The sequence below is a fragment of the Rhea americana genome, unplaced genomic scaffold (assembly GCF_003343005.1).
Source record: "Rhea americana isolate MKP2758 unplaced genomic scaffold, rheAme1 scaffold_62, whole genome shotgun sequence".
Classification (NCBI taxonomy): Eukaryota; Metazoa; Chordata; class Aves; order Rheiformes; family Rheidae; genus Rhea; species Rhea americana.
The window spans coordinates 1,863,715-1,883,666 of record NW_028186779.1 but is presented as its reverse complement, the minus strand read 5'-3'; the positions used below and the strand labels follow the sequence as shown (position 1 = coordinate 1,883,666).

General features: G+C 39.9%; 1 protein-coding gene across 7 annotated transcripts in view; it reads right to left on the bottom strand.

Moving 5' to 3' along the window:
- Positions 1–19,952, bottom strand: part of TPK1 (thiamin pyrophosphokinase 1) — a 308,411-nt gene that overhangs the window by 115,695 nt on the left and 172,764 nt on the right. For all 7 annotated transcript variants that reach the window (XM_085320245.1, XM_085320251.1, XM_085320246.1 and 4 more), the window contains one exon: positions 8,952–9,047. In XM_085320245.1, coding sequence (XP_085176371.1) covers positions 8,952–9,047 — 96 coding nt within the window. The remainder of the gene's footprint in view (positions 1–8,951; positions 9,048–19,952) is intronic.

The window sequence follows — 19,952 nt, the reverse complement described above, 5'->3', positions numbered from 1 at the left end:
TGTCCACAGCTAGAGCGGTCCAAGTAGACAGTATGTTCCCTGCAAGTGAAATTACKATGTTTCTCCCTGGGATCTGGTAAGTTCTGATTCTCTTTATTACAGGAAAGGTACCTTAGCACACTTTTAAAATGGGAGGTCTTACAGTAATCCCACAGTAGGAAGGATGATTTATATAATGCATTCTTTGAAACTGGACTTGAATCTTAAAGTCAAAATAATGAGCACTGAAGGATATGTCTGTATACCCTACAAGAAGGATTTACTCCTGCTGGCAGTTATTAAGAAATGTACATTTTAGAAGTAGGAATTAAACAGAAAATACTTTAGATCTAGTTGTTTCAGGCATGAAAAGCTTAATAAGAGGATTACTACTACTAACTTAAGAAAATCTTTTGATACAGCACTTATCAGTAGAGTAACCTTTTCATTACATTAATTTAACTTCTGCTACAATACATCTTACTTGCACTTTCTCTTCTCCTCCAGTGAGGCATTAAGAAAAAATATCCAATTATCAGCAACAGTAAAGTGTCCTAGACATGTTGCCTCAAAATCTGAATCAGTTTATTACTCCTTCTCCTAAACGGAACTTTGAGATACAGTCAAAAATTTCAATGTCCAGAAAAAGCTTCACAATCCAGCTCCATGACAGCTTTGGTATCTTCCAAACTTTCTCTACTCATTTTTGGTAGTTGACTCCCTCCCTGCCCCCAAATCCTGCTTGCGGCAAACCTGTCCTCATTCCTAGGCTTTCCTCTAACAACTACTTCCATTGCTGGTACCCTGAAGTTTTCAGAAATGAAAAACAATAATGTTCCGGCATGAAATTCCCAACCGCAAATGCAATCAGCAAAATTTCAATTCAGTCAGGATCTGAAGCTGACACATTTACTGTTACAAAAATGTCACATCATCAGAAATAAGCAAAGCTAAACCAAACAAAGCCAGGTGCTTTTAATAATTGTGGCCTTTCTATAGRAGATTGTTCTTTGTACAACAGTTAGGGAATTCCAAAGTTGTGGAACAACTACAGAATAGGTTCACTCCCCTTGTAGCTGATGAGGAGCCAATGCTCAGTTGGAGTTTCTGTGCCAGTAGCGCCTCAGTCACTCAGGATCAGCAGGAGAAAGTGGGAAGTGTTAGTAGTGGGACACTCCCTGCTGCAGGTAATGGAGACCCTCATCTGTGGATGTGCCGYGTCATCTAGGAAGGTTTGTTGCTTGCTAGTGACTTGCATTCAGAATGTTGTGGAGAGGCTGCTGAAGCTTCTCCAGCCCTTGGACTGTTACCCCTGCCGTTCTTCCAAGCAGACACCAACAATAGTGCCACRAGAGACCTGGAAAGTTTCAAGTGTGACTACATGGCTTTAATTAACACTGGTGAAGTTGTAGTGGGTATCTGCTATAGACCATCTGATCAGGAAAAGGCAGTAGATGAGGCCTTCTACRGACAATTGCTAAAAGTCTTATGTTCACAGGCCCTGGTTCTCATGGGGAACCACCYGTCACCTTCTACTGGAGGATCAACATAGTAGGGCCAAGCGATCCAGGTGGTGTCTAACGCGCACTGATGWCACCTTCCTAAAACAAGTGACCAAGGAGCCAATGAGGGGTGGCATTCTGATGGATTTCGTATATACCAACAAGGAAGAACTGATTGGAGATGTAAACGTCTGAGGCTGCCTCAGCTGTAGCAACCACAACATGGTGCAGTTCAGGAACCTGCCAGGAAGAAGCAGGCCAAATAGCAGGATCAGAACTCTAGACATCAGGAAAGCAAACTTCAGGGATCTGCTTAGAAGAATCTCATGGGATATAGCCCTGGAGGGAAGAGTGTCCAAGAGAGCTGATCATTCAAGGATCACCTCTGAGCTCAAGAATGGTCCATCCCAACAAGCAGAAAATCAAGCAAAGGCAGCAGGAGACCTGCATGGATGAACAAGGAGCTCCTGACCCAATTCAAAAATAAAAAGGAAGTGTACAGGAGGTGGAAGCAGGGACAGGTGACCAAGGAAGAACAGAGACACTGTCCGAGCATGCAGAGACAGGGTTAGGAGAGCTAAAGTCCACTTAGAGTTGAAGCTGGCAAGCAACACGAATGTCAACAAGAAAGAATTCTACAAGTACCTAAGCAGAAAGGCTAGGGAAAATGTGGGCCTGCTGCTAAATGGGACAGGGGCTCTGGTAACAAAGAATGCAGAAAAGGCAGAAGTACCAAATGCCATCTTCATCTCAGCCTTTATTGACTGGTAAGACTGGCCTTCAGGAATCCCAGGTCCCTGAGACCAGAGCGGAAGTGTGGACTAAGGAAGACTTACCCTTGGTAGAGGAGGATCAGGTTAGGGAACAATTCAGCAAAGAGGACTTACACAAGTTCATTGGCCCTGATGGGATGCACGCATGAGTGCAGAGGGAGCTGGCCCAACATCACTGCAAGGCCACTGTTGGCTATGTTTAAAAGGACATGGCAATCAGGAGAGGTTCTTTAGGACTGGAAGAGAGCAAATGTCACCCTTATCTTTAAGAAGGGCAAGAAGGAGGATCTGGGGAATTAGAGGCTGGTCAGCCTCACCTTGATCCCTGGGAAGGTGATGGATCATCTAATCCTGAATACCATTTCCAGACATGTGAAGGGCAAAAAAGTCATCAGGAGTAGTCAGCATGGGTTTACAAAGGGGAAATTGTGCTTAACCAATTTGTCAGCCTTCTAAGAGGAGATGACTGCCTTGTTGAATGAGGGCATAGTGCTGGATGTTGTTTACCTTGACTTCTGTAAAGCTTTTAACATTTCGTCTCCCATAACATCCTCACAGAAAAGCTGATGAAGTAGGGGCTACGAAGTGCACTATGAGGTGAACTGAGAACTGGCTGAACTGCTGGGCTTAGAGGGTTGTGATCAGTAACACAAAGTCCAGCTGGAAGCCAGTCACTAGGGGTGTCCCCCAGAGGTCAGTACTAGGGCCAATACTGTTTAACATCTTCATTAATGGCCCGRATGATGGGACTGAACACACCCTCAGCAAGTCTGTAGATTACACAGCACGAGGATGAACAGCTAGTACAACAGATGGTTGTGCTGCTCTTCAAAGGGACCTTGACAGGCTGGAGAARTAGCCAGAGAGAAACCCCAGAAAGTTCAACAAAGGGAAGTGCAAGGTCCTGTGCCCAGGGAGTAATAACCCCATGCATCAATATAGGATAGAGGCTGACCAGCTGGAAAGCAGCTTTGCAGACAGGACCTGCAGGTTCCCAGTGTTCAAGTTGAACATGGGTCAGTAATGCTCCCTTGTAGCAAAGGCAGCCAACACCATCATTGGCCATGTTAGGAAGAATATTGCCAACAGGTCAATAGGGTGTCCAATCTAGGCTGCCCAGTGCAAGAAAGATGTGGGCCTTCTGCAGTGCATCCAGCACAAGCCCACAAAGATGATTAAGGACTGAAGCATCTGATGTATGAGAGAGCTGGGACTGTTTAGTCTGGAGGAGAAAAGGTTCAAGGACGACCTTAGTGTTCATAAATATCTTTTATGAGAGGGCATAAAGACGATTGAGTCTGACTCTTCTCAATAGCGCCCACAGGGCAAGAGGCAATGGGCACAAACTGAAATGCTAGGAAATTCCATCTGAACATAAGAAAACACCTTTTTCACTGTGAGGGTAGTTGAACAGGTTGCCCAGGGAGGCTCCATCCTTGGAGATATTCAAAAYCTGTCTGAACATAGTCCTGGGCAACCTACTCTTACTGGCCCTGCTTGAGCAAGAAGATTGGACCAGACCTTCTCCAGAGGTCCTTTCCAAACTCATCTATTCTGTGATTCTGTGAAAAATTCTAATCTTCTAAATCATTAGAGTTGCTTATTATGGTCTTTTCTGTCTCCCTTCACGATCCTTTTCTTTGCACCAAGACAAATACGACAGTGCTTAACAAGCTGTTTGAACACTGTATAGCTGAAGGTAGTACCCTCAGTATCACTTCTCTGTCTTCTTCTTAGTATCTCAAACACATGACTTCATAACATTATGTTTTAGTCTCCCTTAAYAGAAAAGAAAGTGGACTGATTTTACACTTTCTTTAAAAAGGCAACAGGAAAAAACATTTGCATTCACTTAAAAGAGGTAGTATCTAAGACTGCTGATAGACTGAACCTTTTAAAATCTGATTTTAAAATGGAAATGTTAATATAATATGACCTTACTGCAGAAGATTTTTAGGAAGAGTTGGTTTGGATTTTTTTCATCTTTTCATATTGGAGCTGATGTTTTTATCAATTTAAACACATAATATTAAACCACTGAAAGGCATGCAAGTTCCAATAAAATGCATTTTTTGTATTTGCAGCCATATAAGCAAATGAGCTGCTGTAACTTTTTTTAAGTAGAGAAGATAATAAAGTTAAATGAAAAGTCCCAGAGCTTAGTTTTAAGACTAAATGGTATTTTAGATGAAACAGTTAAAGAAAGCACAGTTTGTACCTCTGAGATAAAGATAATGGATTAAATCTACTATTACGGTATGAGGATTCTCCTTGAAGTTGTGTAATTTATAAACAGACACTTCTAATTGGACTGAGCTGCTATGAGCTGCCTATGAGTCAGACTAGGGACAGTATTATAGAAAGAACATTTGATCAGGATTGAGAGTTTGAAGGATCATTCACAATTGTACCATTTGCATGCTGGGAGACTGGACAAGGCACTTCTGTCCTTCTGCTTTCTGATCTGCAAAACACAGATAATCTTCCCTTTTAATGCAAGATATATTGATCTCCAAATGAGCAATACTATAAGCAACTCTATCATTCTTCAGAAAGTTTCTTGAAAAAGGTTGTGTGAGAGAAAATTGAGACTAGAAAGTAGCTTTGGAGAGAAATTACTGTAAATAAGTTTACTTGAAAGTYTTGTATTGAAGAAAGGAAAGCACTCAGAAAACTGCAGAACAGATAAAATAGTGATTAAAGTAGTAAAGTAAAATATGCACATCTAAGTGTTTAATAGATCATAAACACCGTAAAGGAAATACATGCCAGTAAATGTATATGTTTATACACACATATGTGTGTGTGCATGCATGTTCATACATACATACATACTCACAGTCATGAAGAAGGAGAAAGAGGAATATCTAACAGTTTTTAAGTTTAAAACAAACATCAGGAATCCAGTTCTTTGGTGGTACTTCACTCCTTCACCTACCCAATACAATTCAATTCACAAATGAATTAGGACTRTGAGGAGGGAAAAATAGGACTGCTTCTAGATTGCAAAACTAAAGGGTATTTCTTATTCTAACATTCACTGCAGTATGCAATTATAAATACATGTAATTAGGTGGCTCAAAAATCACAAATTGACCCCAATACTGCTTTCCGCATGACTTGCCTATGCAAGCAAAATGTGATACCCCCGTAAGCAATGTAAATTGGAAAACAATGACCCTGAGGATTCAGAATCTATTCTAAGATTTTTTCTTTAAGACTTAAGACAGAATTACTGTTRTTATCAAACAAGTATTTCAAGAACTAACAAGATGTCATTTCTCCCAGTTTTGTCTCTCATGGTTGACAGTCAATTCTAACTGTACCCTTCCCTGTGCTAGAGGCATTTCTAAGGCCTCTGCCCAAACTGGATTGTCCAACAATGAGTAAAATACAAACCAACTTTGCAGCCTCCTCCTCAGGGGGAGGCACTGAATGTCTGTCTTACCTTTCCTCCCACCTAGGTTACTGCATCCAAGAAATCTGTAGGACGCAATTATCTTTCAGAACCCTATTCCTTTGTTCAAAAGTTATTTGTTCAAAAGCTATTTGGGTGAGCAAGAAGGAAAAGGAGGAGGTTGGAAGTGCAGAAAAAAATGGAAGAGGACTGCATAAACTTAATTCCTTTGGAACAAAATATTGCCCCATGCTTCCAAGGGAGCTCAAAACCTCCCTCACATAGAACTTCCACTGAGGTGCCTGACAGATAAGAGTAGAAGTTTATCTGCTGGTGCAGCAGATAAAGAATAATTTATTCTCTAGCCAATTGAGGAACTTGYTTTCTAAATACTTTGGCTCCTCCAAGTTAAACTTCATCCAGACACACTATGCCACAAGATTATAGAATAAGAGTATACACTGAGTCTAATTAATTCCCTAGCTTAACATATTGCTACTCAGAAAGAGCAACAACGCAGGCTGGTCATAAAATCAAAATAGTTGAAAGATACTAAAGGAATACTTTCCTTGTTTAGTAACTTCAGCTGTAAATCATGGAGAAATAGATTTGTAGTGTTTCTTTGACATATTACTCTTTCACTAGTGTTCTGAATAGGCCAGATAGAGAGGGTAAAATCAAAACTAGAGATATATATTTTTTACTTGGAACCAGGAAGACATTTTCCATCTAATTAATACTCTCAGTTAAAAGTTTTAATGATATTTGTTCTGAAACAAACAAACAAAAAAATCCACAGCACAACATGCAAATTTCTACTTTAGGCCAAAAATTGAAATGCAAATGAAGAACTTCTTCCTTCATTTCAGGTGTTCAGACCTTCCTTTCTCCTCTACCTCATGTATTTCCTATGTGACCACAGAATTAAATGCTTTCTTCTCTCCTCTGAAGTTTAATTTTGTGGCTTCAAGAGTCTGTTTTCCTACYACTTAGCTCTTTTATGTCAAAATATTTTCAGTAGATATGCCTAAAATTAGACACTTAAAGATGCTAGAGTTTCAGAGGAGTCAAGTGGTTTCATCCATAAATTAAGGCCAGTAAATGTTGCAAGTGCTCAAAATCTTGGAGATCAGGGTAACAAGCTTAACATCACTGGAACATGCCTCCTACTAAGAATTATATTTAGTGCTTTTGAATAAGGGGCAAATTTGAACCAAAACTAATACTGGCACAGTTTTGGATTCTATTTGCTTATTCTTTTGATATCATTTGCTTAAACTGAATCATTAACTTCTTGAAACCCCTTATGTCAGAAAATGCAGAAGAGTGAAAATACAAACGTATACTTTAGCTAGCCTGCATGAATCAACTGATGGCATCCTACTGTGTTTCATGGAACAGACATCAGAAACAAGAAACAACTAGCATGTAATAAACACGGTACTTATGTTACAGAAGACATATCTGRTTTGTTTTTTGCACCTCTGAAAAAAATTAGACTGCATTTAAATCAGGTACCCCAACTACTTATTAGATGTAACAGCATGAAAATATAACTAAACTGAAATTTTATGTTTAATGCACTAGCATGAACTCTACATAATTACTGCAAATACWTTTAGGTTTTTACTCATCAGCGATTACAGTACAATATTCTTTACCCAACTTATCACATGGCTTTACCTAGGAGAGAAATCAAAGAATTCAAAAACTTACAAATAGGCTACTCATTCTTGAAACACATCTGTAGATGTCAGGTTCCCAGTGTTCTCATTTTAATTATTCATTGTAAAAATCTCTTGTGATATCTTTAAAAAAAAAATCCCTCTATAGCAACAGGTGGGATCTGATAATGAAATGAAGCCAGGAAACACTCAAGTTCTTTGTTATTTTAAGTGAAATTCCTTTAAGAGGGGAAACACCTTACTTGTATAGTCAAAACAAATCTCATCTGTTCTAATAGCAGTCCTTATCATTCCTGTCCTAGATAGCAAGAAAGCCATGYGTGCTCTTGTGATGACAAACCGCAGAAAGGGAAAAGCCAAGTCCCTTCCCCCTCAAACTACTATATAAAGAGCCTGTGGTCACAGTCAGACAGAAAAGAGCTGTGATATGGAGAAACCCCCCCCATCCCTGTCTTTAGCGTTGGGGAAGAAAATTGACAAAAAGCAGTATATACTGAGGGTTAAGAGAGAGAGGAAGCGAAAAAGATGGSTACTGTAGGTCATCATTTTAAAGTTTCCTATAGATATACATCACCTTTAGAAGACATTTCAAAATAGCTTAAGCAAAAACTGGTTAATTATGTGTCTCCCTGGACGGAGGAGAGGGTAAAGGCATTTCCAACGCTTGCTGCCTTGTGGGAGAGCAAGTCATCTCAGAAATTCGGTCAATTTTCCTATCCTGCTACAGTAAAAATAGGAAAGGAGGAGGTTTATATGCCTCCTTACATCTTGTGTTGCTGTCTTTGTTCTCTTAGAAGGTTCTTGCCCTCGCTGTTGTTAAGATGAGATGCAGTAAACGCATCTTCTCAATTCCTTTCATCCAGAGGTAAAGAGGAGAGACTCAGCCCTTCAGAGAGAATTCGCCTCTTAGGAAAGGGCAGCAATGTCAAGAGCATATCTGCCACTGATTCATAATGTCAAAAATTCCCCTGCCCAATAGATTTTAATTTGACACCTCTGAGAGACTAGGCACGTAGGTGCCCCAAAAAAAGGAATAAAAGGGGAAGAGGAATGCTGTCTCCTCTGCCTTTCCAGTGAAATAAATAGCTGAAAATTCCATATGACTCCTTTCAAGTTTAGTCCACTGCTTACTCTGCAAAGGTTCCCACTGATTCCAGATGAATCTTTTGCAGAAAGGGTTGCCTCACCATAAGGATCACCATATGTAATTCTGGCAGGATAAAATCCCTCCCCTCCCTTCTCACCTTTGGGAGAGGAGGAGAAGAGTTGAACATCAAAGCTCAGTATGCCAAGACTTGAAAATATATTTGCATGCCAAAATGGGATTCTTGCCTTGAACATCAGCCACAACAGCTCTGCAGCACTTTGGCTAATTCATTAACAAAAATCAATACAAGCTGCCTTTTAAGAAAGCCAGTGTTTGCTTGTTGACACACTGGGCAATTCCTTTTAGCAAAAGCATCAGTGTTTACAAGGTGTGCTGTAAATCTGGCAAAACGTCAGAACAGCAAGGCCACAGAAAATGATTTCAGTGCAAACTTAAAAAATAAACCAAGGCACGTTAAAAAGAAGAGCAATCACTAACAAGCAGAGACAAAGATGAGGTGCTTTTTACCTGGAGACTGTTCTTTTCTATYTTTTTTTGAAGTATCTGAAGGCACTTGGTGAAGTCTGTGAGGTCCTGATCCATGGTCTCTATGAACTCACATCCCTAGTGAAGAAGCAATAAAACAGAGAGAAAAGTGTAACATTTGTCATCTTTCAGTTTCAAGAACTTTGGTGATATTAACTGCAGTTAACAATTCTTAAAGTCTTCACATCGAGACACAAAATTAAGTAAAARACTGTTATCCTTAGGGAGCCTAGCTGAACAAATTATTAAGAAATAGATGTTAGATAGGCACAGGATTAGATCTCCCAACCCAAAAAGTACATTCGTTGGTTTGGATAAGTATTTTCTACGATGGTCTGCTGGACTGACAAATTCTTACATGATGAGTTCTGGGTGWTGAGTAACTTCTGGGATCAGGTTTTAGGAAAATGACTGTCTGTCCTCTCTGGTTCTATAGTGATTACATTTTTGCTATACGTATTGAAACATAATATAAAAATGTCAAGCCTCCTGGAACTAGTAAAGTTGTGTTAGTTAATTTGCAGTAATATAATAACAATCTTCTTGCAGTGCAGTAATACAAATGAGAGAATGTTAAAATGAAGAAAGCAGTTCAGACTTTTTCATTCAGAGCAAAAGCAATTCCTAAGCCTCTGATAATGAGYTGAGTAAGCAAAAGTGAAGTACACCTACCACATAAAGTCACTATTGAAAGARGTTTCCAGGATAAAAAAATACCCATGCAACATTGTAAATTAYAGTAAGAACCACACAAGCTGGATTTACCTTTCCTACCACTTCAAGGCACCTTTAAAAGCTTCYTAGCTTTGTCTTTATCTGACATATTTTATGTTCCTGCAATACACAGTAACAACTGATACCAAAAAAAAAAAAAAAAGAGTACAGAATCTTTGCATGTATGCATATGTGTATAAACTATATTACATTGTTAATTCAAAAAATCCTCAAACTTTCAAGCTACCTCTACCTCAGTGATTAGAACAAAGATATAGAAGATAGAATTTCCCAGATCAGTTGCATGGATAGCATTTAGTGGATCGCAAACAACAAGATAATGACTCTCCAATTGGAAGACACATACTATCACCGAAATGCTCCCTGCACAGCCAGAATGCATATAGAAACAAATCTGTCATGCTGTAGAAGATACAGATGAAGAGAAAGAGGTAAGACAGGARAAAATATCATCCCTCTTATTCCTTATATAACTCTTCTTCCTCCTCAAAATCTTCTGAAAGGAAAACTGTTCACAAGTAAAGTTGGAGCCTTTCCAGTACCTGATACTGCTCTAAATGCCTTTTCAGGTAGTAGTAGCAGGCCTGCCAAGGGGAGACATGATATACCTGCATCAACATATGCAATCAATGACTTCGCCTGCAGAAACACTGCTGCTGCCACCACGATGAGGCTAGGGAAAATGCAGCTGGAGACCTGAAGTCACTGGTAAGTGTCAGGAGATTTGAAGACTGGCCTGGTCTCCACTCTTCTTTTCACCAGCCATGGCTGAAACATAAAATTAGCAAGGAGAGAAGGGGAACAAGCCATTCAGATTCTGTAAGGAACACATGTTCTGTAGGGCCAGTCTGAGACAGCAAGGGAGCCCAAGAAAGGTGCAGGGGTGGAGAGGCCTGAAAACTACTGAGGGAAATGTGTTAATCAAAGCCCACTCTACATGGAAAGATGTTTCATTCACTAAGAACTGAGTGCTCTCAGGCAGCCTCATAATTGGCATTAATAGTGGCAAAAGAGATTAAGCTTTGAGAAACTACAGATAAACAGAACCTCCTCGGACCTTCACGATCAGCCTTTGAACAGCAAGAGAACATGACAGAAGACTGATGATGAAGACTAAATCAATGGCAAGGACAGCTACTGCTGAGCATGGAAGAAGAGAGAGAACTTGAGTTATTAGCTCTTGAATTAATAGTAAAAAAGGGTGTTCTTCTATCTTGTGCCAGGACTATTCCTTGGCTCCACAGTGCTGGCAAAGTGAGTCGTTTATAGGTACCAATTTATAAATAATAAACTCCTCTCAGTACTTCTGAAATATTCTTTCCTGCAGTCACTAGCAAGTCTGATCTCCTCCTTGGACAGTCAGCTTTTGGCAGCTGCAGGTAGACTGCAGTTCTGCATTCCACCCACAGAAGACTAAACTTACTCAGCTATCTGGGGGTTTTAAAGCGAGGATCTACAACAGCTTCTATTTCATGCTTTCTACTGTTAACAGTACTTCATGTGACGTTAGCCCTTCTCTAGCTTCTCAAGATGTTCGTGGATGACAAATATCTCAGAGCAACTGTGATGCACTACTGAGGAGAGATAGCTTCAACATGGTGGCTAAAGAGCATTGTAAATGATTTACCGCAGCTCGTGAGGACAGCTGTGATGCACCACATCCTAAAATCCTCATCCTTCAGACATAATATGTTCAAGCCTACCTTGAACAGGCAGGGAGTCTTTCGCATGTATTTACAAAGAAAGGCCTCAAAGACAGACCACAGAAACCTGATCTTCTAAACTTATAAATGGGATGACAGATGCACTATTATAAAGGCAGGTTACTGTATCTATGATACTGATACCATGATGATTCTGTAAGAGCGGCAGCAAAAAAAATGATCCCCGACTTAATAGTGGTAACCTAAAACTCKCTGTCTGCAGCTTTGACACTTTATGCAAGTCCCACTGCATATCATACTGAAAAAAAGCTGACAGATTATCATTGTTAAAGCCACCAAATCCTTCAAATTAATCTGCAGTACCTCATTCCCTTTCCACAACAAACAGATCATCAGTTCTGGAACTGATAGCCATCACTTGCTCTGTTCCTGGTGCCATGATGCTAAACTAACTGGCCTGGGTAGAATGCTCTGGGGAAGAGGACTGGCAGCAGCGCTCAGACCTTCCTGCATCTGCTTCATGACCTTGCTGGAAAGCCTGTGCAGTTCATGTTCACTGATGGTAAGAGGTTTTTAGACAAATCTGTTGCTCTTGATATATCAAATCTAGCATTTTAAACAACTATTTCTCACAGTATTGGGCAGCAATTCAACTGCAATTCTTCTCAATCTTTGGTATATTATTCACAAATAACAGAAAAATCTTCGAGACACAGTTTACCAGTGTAACCAGGATTTAATCAAAGGACACTATAATAATTGCAAGATAAGTAATAATGCTTGCAGTTTTATAGATACCTGCTCAACTTAATAGTGTTAACCTTTGGTAAGAAAGTTAAAAAGCCAAGCAAATTTAACATTAAGAAAGGTTAGAAAAATCAATACCACACAGCAGGAAAGAAAACAATAGATTGCATCTGATAACAATATAACTTTGCTGAATGATAGGATGAGCCACCACAGAATTAGGCTTTGGCTGTTCTGTCTCATTWTAGCAGTTATAGGAGCCTCACTGCTAAAGAAGAAGGAGTGTGCCAGACACACATAATAGGATTATTRAATCCCGTATTTCAGACAGACACTGAAATCAGACAGGCATTGAAACGTCAATCTGAACATCTCAGTGCTTCTCCCATTTTTAGAAATATTATGCATCACAGCATGTTGTGTGTTTGAAGAAAACTGTGTAGATGTCCACTCCCCCATGTCCTTATTAATCTCTTATTAGAAGATAGTCATGATTGTTTTTTCTCTAATCGTTAGAGACATGAGGATATAATTACAATAGACAATATTCTAATTTGCACTCTGTTTCCAAGACCCTACTATGGCAAGTCATTCAAGTCTCTCTTTTGAAGCATGTGTCCCACTGTGCTCACAGAATATACCAGTGACATCCAGTTTAGCTTGTGTTTAACAATTCCTACTGGACTGAGGCTCAACTCTGAAGTAGCCATCTCAACACAGATGCACTTATGTATAGTGCTAATAGCAGACACAGGAAAAACACATAGCTGGAAGTTAAAAGAGAAGCGACGAGACAATTTATAGAGACTCCCAAAACCACGGCACARATAAGCAGCAAATTTTAAAGAAGTTGTATAAATTAACTTTTATTTCTAAATGCTCTCCTTTCTCTTAACCCCACCTGCCCTCTAACCATCCAGAGCAGTAGTGCACACAGACAATACTAATACTTTACAGACCTACTAAGTAACAGCTATAGATCCACAGAACCATCTCCTCTGGAAGGGACTTTTAAAAATCATCTGGTCCAACCTCCTGCTCAAAGTAGGTCTAGATTAGATTAGGCTGCTCAGGGCTCCGTCCAGTGCAGTTTTGAGGATCTCTCAGGTTGGAGATTTCTCAGTTTCTCTGGGTGACCTGCTCTAGAGCTTCACCACCTTCATGTTTGTTTTTTTTTCACAGGGTCAAATTAGAATTTCTTGTGCTGCAAATTGTAATTATTGCCTCTTTTCCTATCCCTGGGTGCCTTTATGAAGAATCTAGTGCTCTTTTCTTTAWACTCTCCCATCAGCTAGTTGAAGACAGCAATCTCACAGAATTACAGAATGATCGAGGTTGGAAGGGACCTCTGGAGATCATCTAAACCAAATCCCCTGCTCAAGCAGGGCCACCTACAGCATGTTGTCTGGAACTGCATCCAGTTTTGAGTATCTCCAGAGAAGGAGACTCCACAACCTCTCTTCTCCAGACAACCTGTTCCAGGGCTCTGTCACCCTCACAAGAAAGTTTTTTCCTCATTCAGATGGAACTTCCTGTGTTTCAGTTTCTGCCCGTTGTCCATGGCACCACTGAAAAGAGTCTGGCCCCATCCTCCCGACACCCTTCCTTTAGGTACTTGTAGACATTGGTAAGATACCCCCACCCTCACAGTCTTCTCTTCTCCAGGCTAAACAGGCCCAGCTCTTGCAGCCTTCACTCATAGGGAAGAGGCTGCAGTCCCCCAGTCATCTTTGTAGCCCTCTGCTGGACTCTCTCCAGTAGCTCCATGTCTCTCTTGTACTGGGAAGCACAGAACTGGACACAGTACTCGAGATATGGCCTCCCCAGGGCTGACTAGAGGGGCAGGATCACCTCCCTCCACTTGCTGGCAACACTCTTCCTAATGCACCTCTGGATACCATTAGCCTTCTTGGCCACAGGAGTACATTGCTGGCTCATAGTCAACTTGTTGTCTCTACCAGCACTCCCAGGTCCTTCTCTGCAGAGCTGCTTTCCAGCAGGTCAGCCCCCAGCTTGTACTGGTGCATGGAGTTATACTCTATAGGTGTAGGACCCTGTACTTCATGAGGTTCCTCTCTGCCCAGCTCTCCAGCCTGTCCAGGTCTCYCTGAATGGCAGCACAGCCCTCAGGTGTATCAGCCGCTCCTCCCAGCTTGGTATCMTCAGCAAACTTGCTGAGGCACCCTGTCCCTTCATCCACATCACTGATGAGTAAGTTGAACAGAACAGGACTCAGTACTGTAAGCCACGGGAATCCAACCAGACTCTGTGCCACTGACGACGACCCTCTGAGCTCTGCCTTTCAGCCAGTTCTCAATCCACCTCACTGTCCACTCATCTAGCCTGCACTTSCTGAGCTTACCTATGAGGATGTTATTATGAGAGACAGTGTCGAAAGCTAAAGTCAGGGTAGACAACATACGCTGCTCTCCCYTCATCTACCCAGCCAGTCATGCCGTCACAGAAGATTATCGGATTGGTTAAGCATGATTTCCCCCTGGTGAATCCACTGACTACTGCTGATCACCCTCTTACCTTTCACATGCTAAGAGATGGCATCCAGGATGAGCTGTTACATCACTTTTCCAGGGGACTGAGGTGAGGTTAACTGGCCTGTAGTTCCCTGGGTYCTTTTCTTCTTGCTCTTTTTGAAAACTGGAGTGACATTAGGTTTATTCCAGTCCTCAGACACCTCTACTGTTCTCCATGAGCTTTCAAAGACGATGGAGAGTGGTATAGCTCCCTCTGTATTCCTGAGTGCATTCCATCTCCTGTTCATCTTCTTTTTTGGAGGCTGAACAAAATAATTTCTATCAGCCCTTTCTCATATTTGCACTGCATGATTATGCAACATGCAGTATTTTCACCTCAGAAAGCCTGAAGAGGTCAACTGGCAGCAAAGAGCTTCTCTCTTCTTTTCAGGGCCAATTTCTGGCCCCAGGGAATTTTTTCAGCCATTTTTTCTCTCTGSAGTCTTCCTCTGCCTCTGTCCATTTGGATAATAACCCATAGCCACCACATTATTCAGATATTAGCTCCAGCCAGTTGAATGTTTTCATACTCAAATATGCACATAAGTATTTACAGTCTGAACWGCACTCGATGCAGCTGATACTGAAAAACACCATAGGAGAAACATACACAGATTCAAAGTGCTGTTCTAGATGAGGCACTGATGGACAGAAAGTAAAAACAGGCAATGGGTCTGACTTTGCATCTTAGGTCAGGCCTAGCCAAGGAGGCAGACATGTGGATGCAAAACCAGACAAGTTTAACAGATGAGAGTCATTATGCTCTATCACTTCATCAGTATTAGGGGGGTGGCACTGTGACACCAGGACATTCAATTAGTGTCAGAAAGAAGAAAACTAGTCTTGGAAACCATCCCTGCTGGAACAATAGTTACCCACTGAAAATGGTTCTCTCTATTTTTGTCCAAGAGTTTCACAAATGATCCAAAATAACTCTTCTAGAATGGAAGTCTGCGTGTGAGCAGACTAATATGACTCATGAGATCTCTGAAAATATTTTAAAGGATAGGATTGGAGAAAGCGAAAAGGAGCGAGAGAAAGAAAGAGAGAACAAGACCGTGAGCATGAGACCTCGCTTGAGCAGCTGATAGGCCTAAAAAATGCATACATTCCCATAGGCCCTAAGTTAGTGGAGATTGATTTAGTAAGGTGGGACCAAAACCATGGTGCACATTGAACCATGGAACTGGTAAATCTTTATGAACTACAAATCAGCAGGAAATTTATCARTCGAACCCTTTTTTGAGAGTTTCAAACAGTGCTGAACAACAACTATTGAATAGTTTCCTTTTAGATTAGTTTGATTATATGAATTGTCTTTTGAATTTTATATTAGAGAACAAAACGAATGTAATTGGTTAAAATTAGAAAAAGATTTTGGATATTTAAATGGCCAAAAAACATATAATTAAGTGAAATACATTTTCCTTCCAGTTTTTTGACTCCAACTTTGGCTAATCGCTTGGCATCAATGTAAAGTTAATACTGTACAGATTGCTTGGCTCTTTTCTCTGGGGTGGCTGATGATTCGACTTGTCTAATTGCACATTAAGTGCCACTCAGATTAACTAAAGCAATTTATTAATCATGATGAAGTGTATGCACTGGAAGTCAAATAACTGAGGATCATACTCAAGTGAAAGCCCCATTATTAAAAAAAATGAACACAGGATGTCAGCTTTTGACCATCACKTCTTTCTAACTATATATACCACTTGATTAATTAAACAAGTATTGTCTGGTGACATGAAATACAATCAGTAAATATATGTAAATATATGCAAACCTCCACAAACCAGAAGCTACATGAACTTGTCAAATTTGACAAGCATTAAAAAGGAGCTCTGAAGTTGAAACTTTGACTGCAACAGCTGCAGCCTCTCCTCCCTTCCCCCTTTTCTATTTTGATATAGTGTTTTTCAAAGTAAATAAAATGTTTCCTCTTTTTGTTTTTAATGAGGCAGCATGTGGCTTCTCATGGAGGATAGCTTTTTTTATATCACATATTTGACATTGAGATAGCAGCAATGAAAGAGTTCTCCACTAATAGGTTACCACATTCCAAAAAAAGAGTCTGTTGTTCATGAAACAGTGAGAATTACTACAAACAAAACATGAGTCTGTGTCCACACAGACCAATAGCAAAGAAAGCAAGCTAAGATACTTTCTTTTCCACCTATAACAAAGTGAAAAGCAGGAGACCAAAGACAATAACCAACAGCAATCAAAAAACTAAACCAAACCAAACGTTCCCCCAAAACTCAAAAAAAAAAAAACCCAAAACCAAACCAAAACAAAAACCTCTCAAAGGAAAAAGACCAAACATCACAACTGACATTATGTTTGCTGGATAAACTCTCAGTGACTGTATGGGAGAAAAGTCTTTGAATTTATTACCAAATAGTCTTTGATGAATGAAAACACACACATTAGATATTCACCCATAGGTCAGAAAGCATAATTAAAGACACATCATTACAACACCTTTACCAGAAAATCATCAAAATCTTTTAAAATTTGTAAATAATCAAGAGAAAATGCAAGTATGTTGTGTGGGAAAACTAAGGCACAAAGGCCTGTCAGGAGYTATATGTCTCATATATGCAACCCCAATCTCTCATTTCTGGCATTAAGTAGTAAACCTAGATTTGTACATCCCTGTGCAACCCAGACATGTTATTTCTCCAGTCTGATGATTAAAAGTGAGCACGGCACAGCAGTGACAGCCACCTGCTATTTTTGGATCTTCTCTGAAATTCCCCTTTTGTGTCCTTCCTTATTTGAAAAAGAAAGGCTCGAAGAGAGTAGTTTTAATTGACGGTCAGACTCACTCTACAATCGCTACTGTGAAAAATCTTTTGTCTGCCAAGCTGATTAGGCCCTTTTGGATCCTAACCTAATAAAAGGGCTGATTATGTTACCTTGTTTTTCTCAGGAAGTTGTGTGTAAACAGAAATYACTGTTATATATGTGTGCACTTATGTATGAAGAGAAGACATAGCTCACACAAGGGAAATTAAGAGCATTGGAACAGAAACCACCTCCGACAGAAGTGAAACACATGCTTCTAATCAGGGACAGCATAAGCCGCTGCCCAGAGCTGTTGATGATGGTCTTCTTCATTGACTTGATGGCTCTTTGCATGGAGACTGAAAGAACTGTAATGTCTCTAAAACACTATAATTATGCTTACACATATAGAAGTGTGCAAAGGTAAACTAATAATTAGACAATTACTTAGAACTAATACTTATCTTTGGCACTCAACTTCAATGCCGTGACACAATTAGGAGTCAAGCACTTTCCCAAARTAAAGCTATCTCAGTTCCACAGAGCTGAAGAAATAGGACATGAATTATTCCTCAAAATTCAATAATTTGGGTTATATTTTATGAGGTGGGGGAGAGGGAGACAGACTGTCTGAATTTCAAATCCCACAACAACTTATGCACAGTAACCTCCCTAGAACTTTTTTTATTTTTTTTAATTAAAAGGGCTCTGGGTTAACAGCTTTTGGTTTTTATCATGTGGGAAGACAAATGCTCTAAAGAACTAACATTAATAGGCAGACACTGTATTTGAACTGACTTCACTTTAAAGACTGATTACCAATTCTCAGGACTCATCTCAAGGTACAAAAAGCATGGAACACAACAGCAAGGCTTACACTAGGGCGTTTTCAAGGGTTTGGGCTGACAAATTTTAGTTATCCTAAATGCTATCTCTACATAATCTCTTGCCAGCAGCCAAGAATCTAATAGCAGTCTCACTATGAAAGTGCAAAGAAAATAGCAAAAGGGATGTTGAACTGGAAGGCATAAAACTCTCTGAAAGACAATCTCATCATTAGGCATATTAAAATATACATGGTCAGTACAGCTTAGCTCTCTTTTGTACTCAGACAGGATTTACATGGGAGAATTCTTGTTCCTTAGCTGGTATCTGACAGTTTCAGATGCAAGTATATGCTCTGAAAATAATTTGGTTTGTGAGAGTAGAGCTCCAACTGAGGTATTGATCACTGGACTGAATTAATTGAGATTAAGCCCCAAATGTGTACCACGTTTACAAAAATGGTATTTTGGGGAAAAAATCTGTCTACACATACAAAAAGAGTACAAGGGGATTCAAAGAGTTTAATTACCTAAAGACAGCAAATTGAATGGAGAAATATCCTCCTATGTACRGATACAACCTCCAAAATTTGTGCTATTGATACAATTCATTAGCTCATTCTTCCTTTCTGCACTGTGGAAAAGAGCAAGAGGTTAGTCCCAAGACTGATCCTTCAAGAAGGGATTACTTCCCACTTCTTGTTAGTTTTCCTTTCTGAATATCTTCTTGCCAGAAATTTCTGTATTAACTTCTCACTTGTATAGGTATATGGCTAAATAATACTCACTTTTTCCCTTGTTATTGTTATGTCTGACAGCTTTCTAAAACCTCTGAGCCTCAGTATAAAAACTATGTTAGAAGGAACAGCAGAAATTTCTGTAGTGGGAGATTTTTCTAGTGTTCAGAGTGATCAGTGATTGTTTAGAATACTCCATCATTTCAGGATCATTTCATATAGGTCTAAAGGAGAATGACTATACATATCATTGGTCCTATTCAGTAAGCCAGTTTTTACTTTCAACATTTTGAACAAAGTACCCTGCCCCTTTTCCTCCTCTAGTTTTGCAACCTTCCTTCCAGTTGTATTTCTTCTTCCTCCMTGAAGGAACAGCTACTTAAAAATCTATGGTTGTCTTCTTTGTCTTGTCTAGGTAGATCCCCTGGGACATTTCCAGTACGTGCTGGTGACTGAGAAAGGTGCAGGGTTTACATTGCTAACAACTTGCTATCTCACAGCGCTGTTTAATCAGAAAGTCTACATCCTGTTTATCTTCTTCTAGGACACTAGGAACAGTAATTCAGAGTGAAGTTAATACTCTGATGTTAAATAGTCCATGCATATTCCATGCTAGTTGTAGGCAAAAAACAAACACAGATAAAAGATAYTACTTTTTGAAAATAATCTCAGGCAAGTACCCATCCTGTGCTGTGACAGATGCTAACGTCAGAGGTACCAATGATGTAAAGGATGTCAATGTCAAGGGGCACATTGGTATTTATTTAGCCAGTGTTTTGTACTGACCTGGACTTTGATGAGTTCAAGAATTACAAAGACTGAACAGATTTTTTCAGATGCCTAATCTTTGTGTAAACCAGTGTGAACAGGTTTTCCAAATTCAAAACAAAAATTAAGTTAAACTGCTCTGTATTTCAACAAGTGATACTGCAAAGAAAACAACAAAACTTAAAAA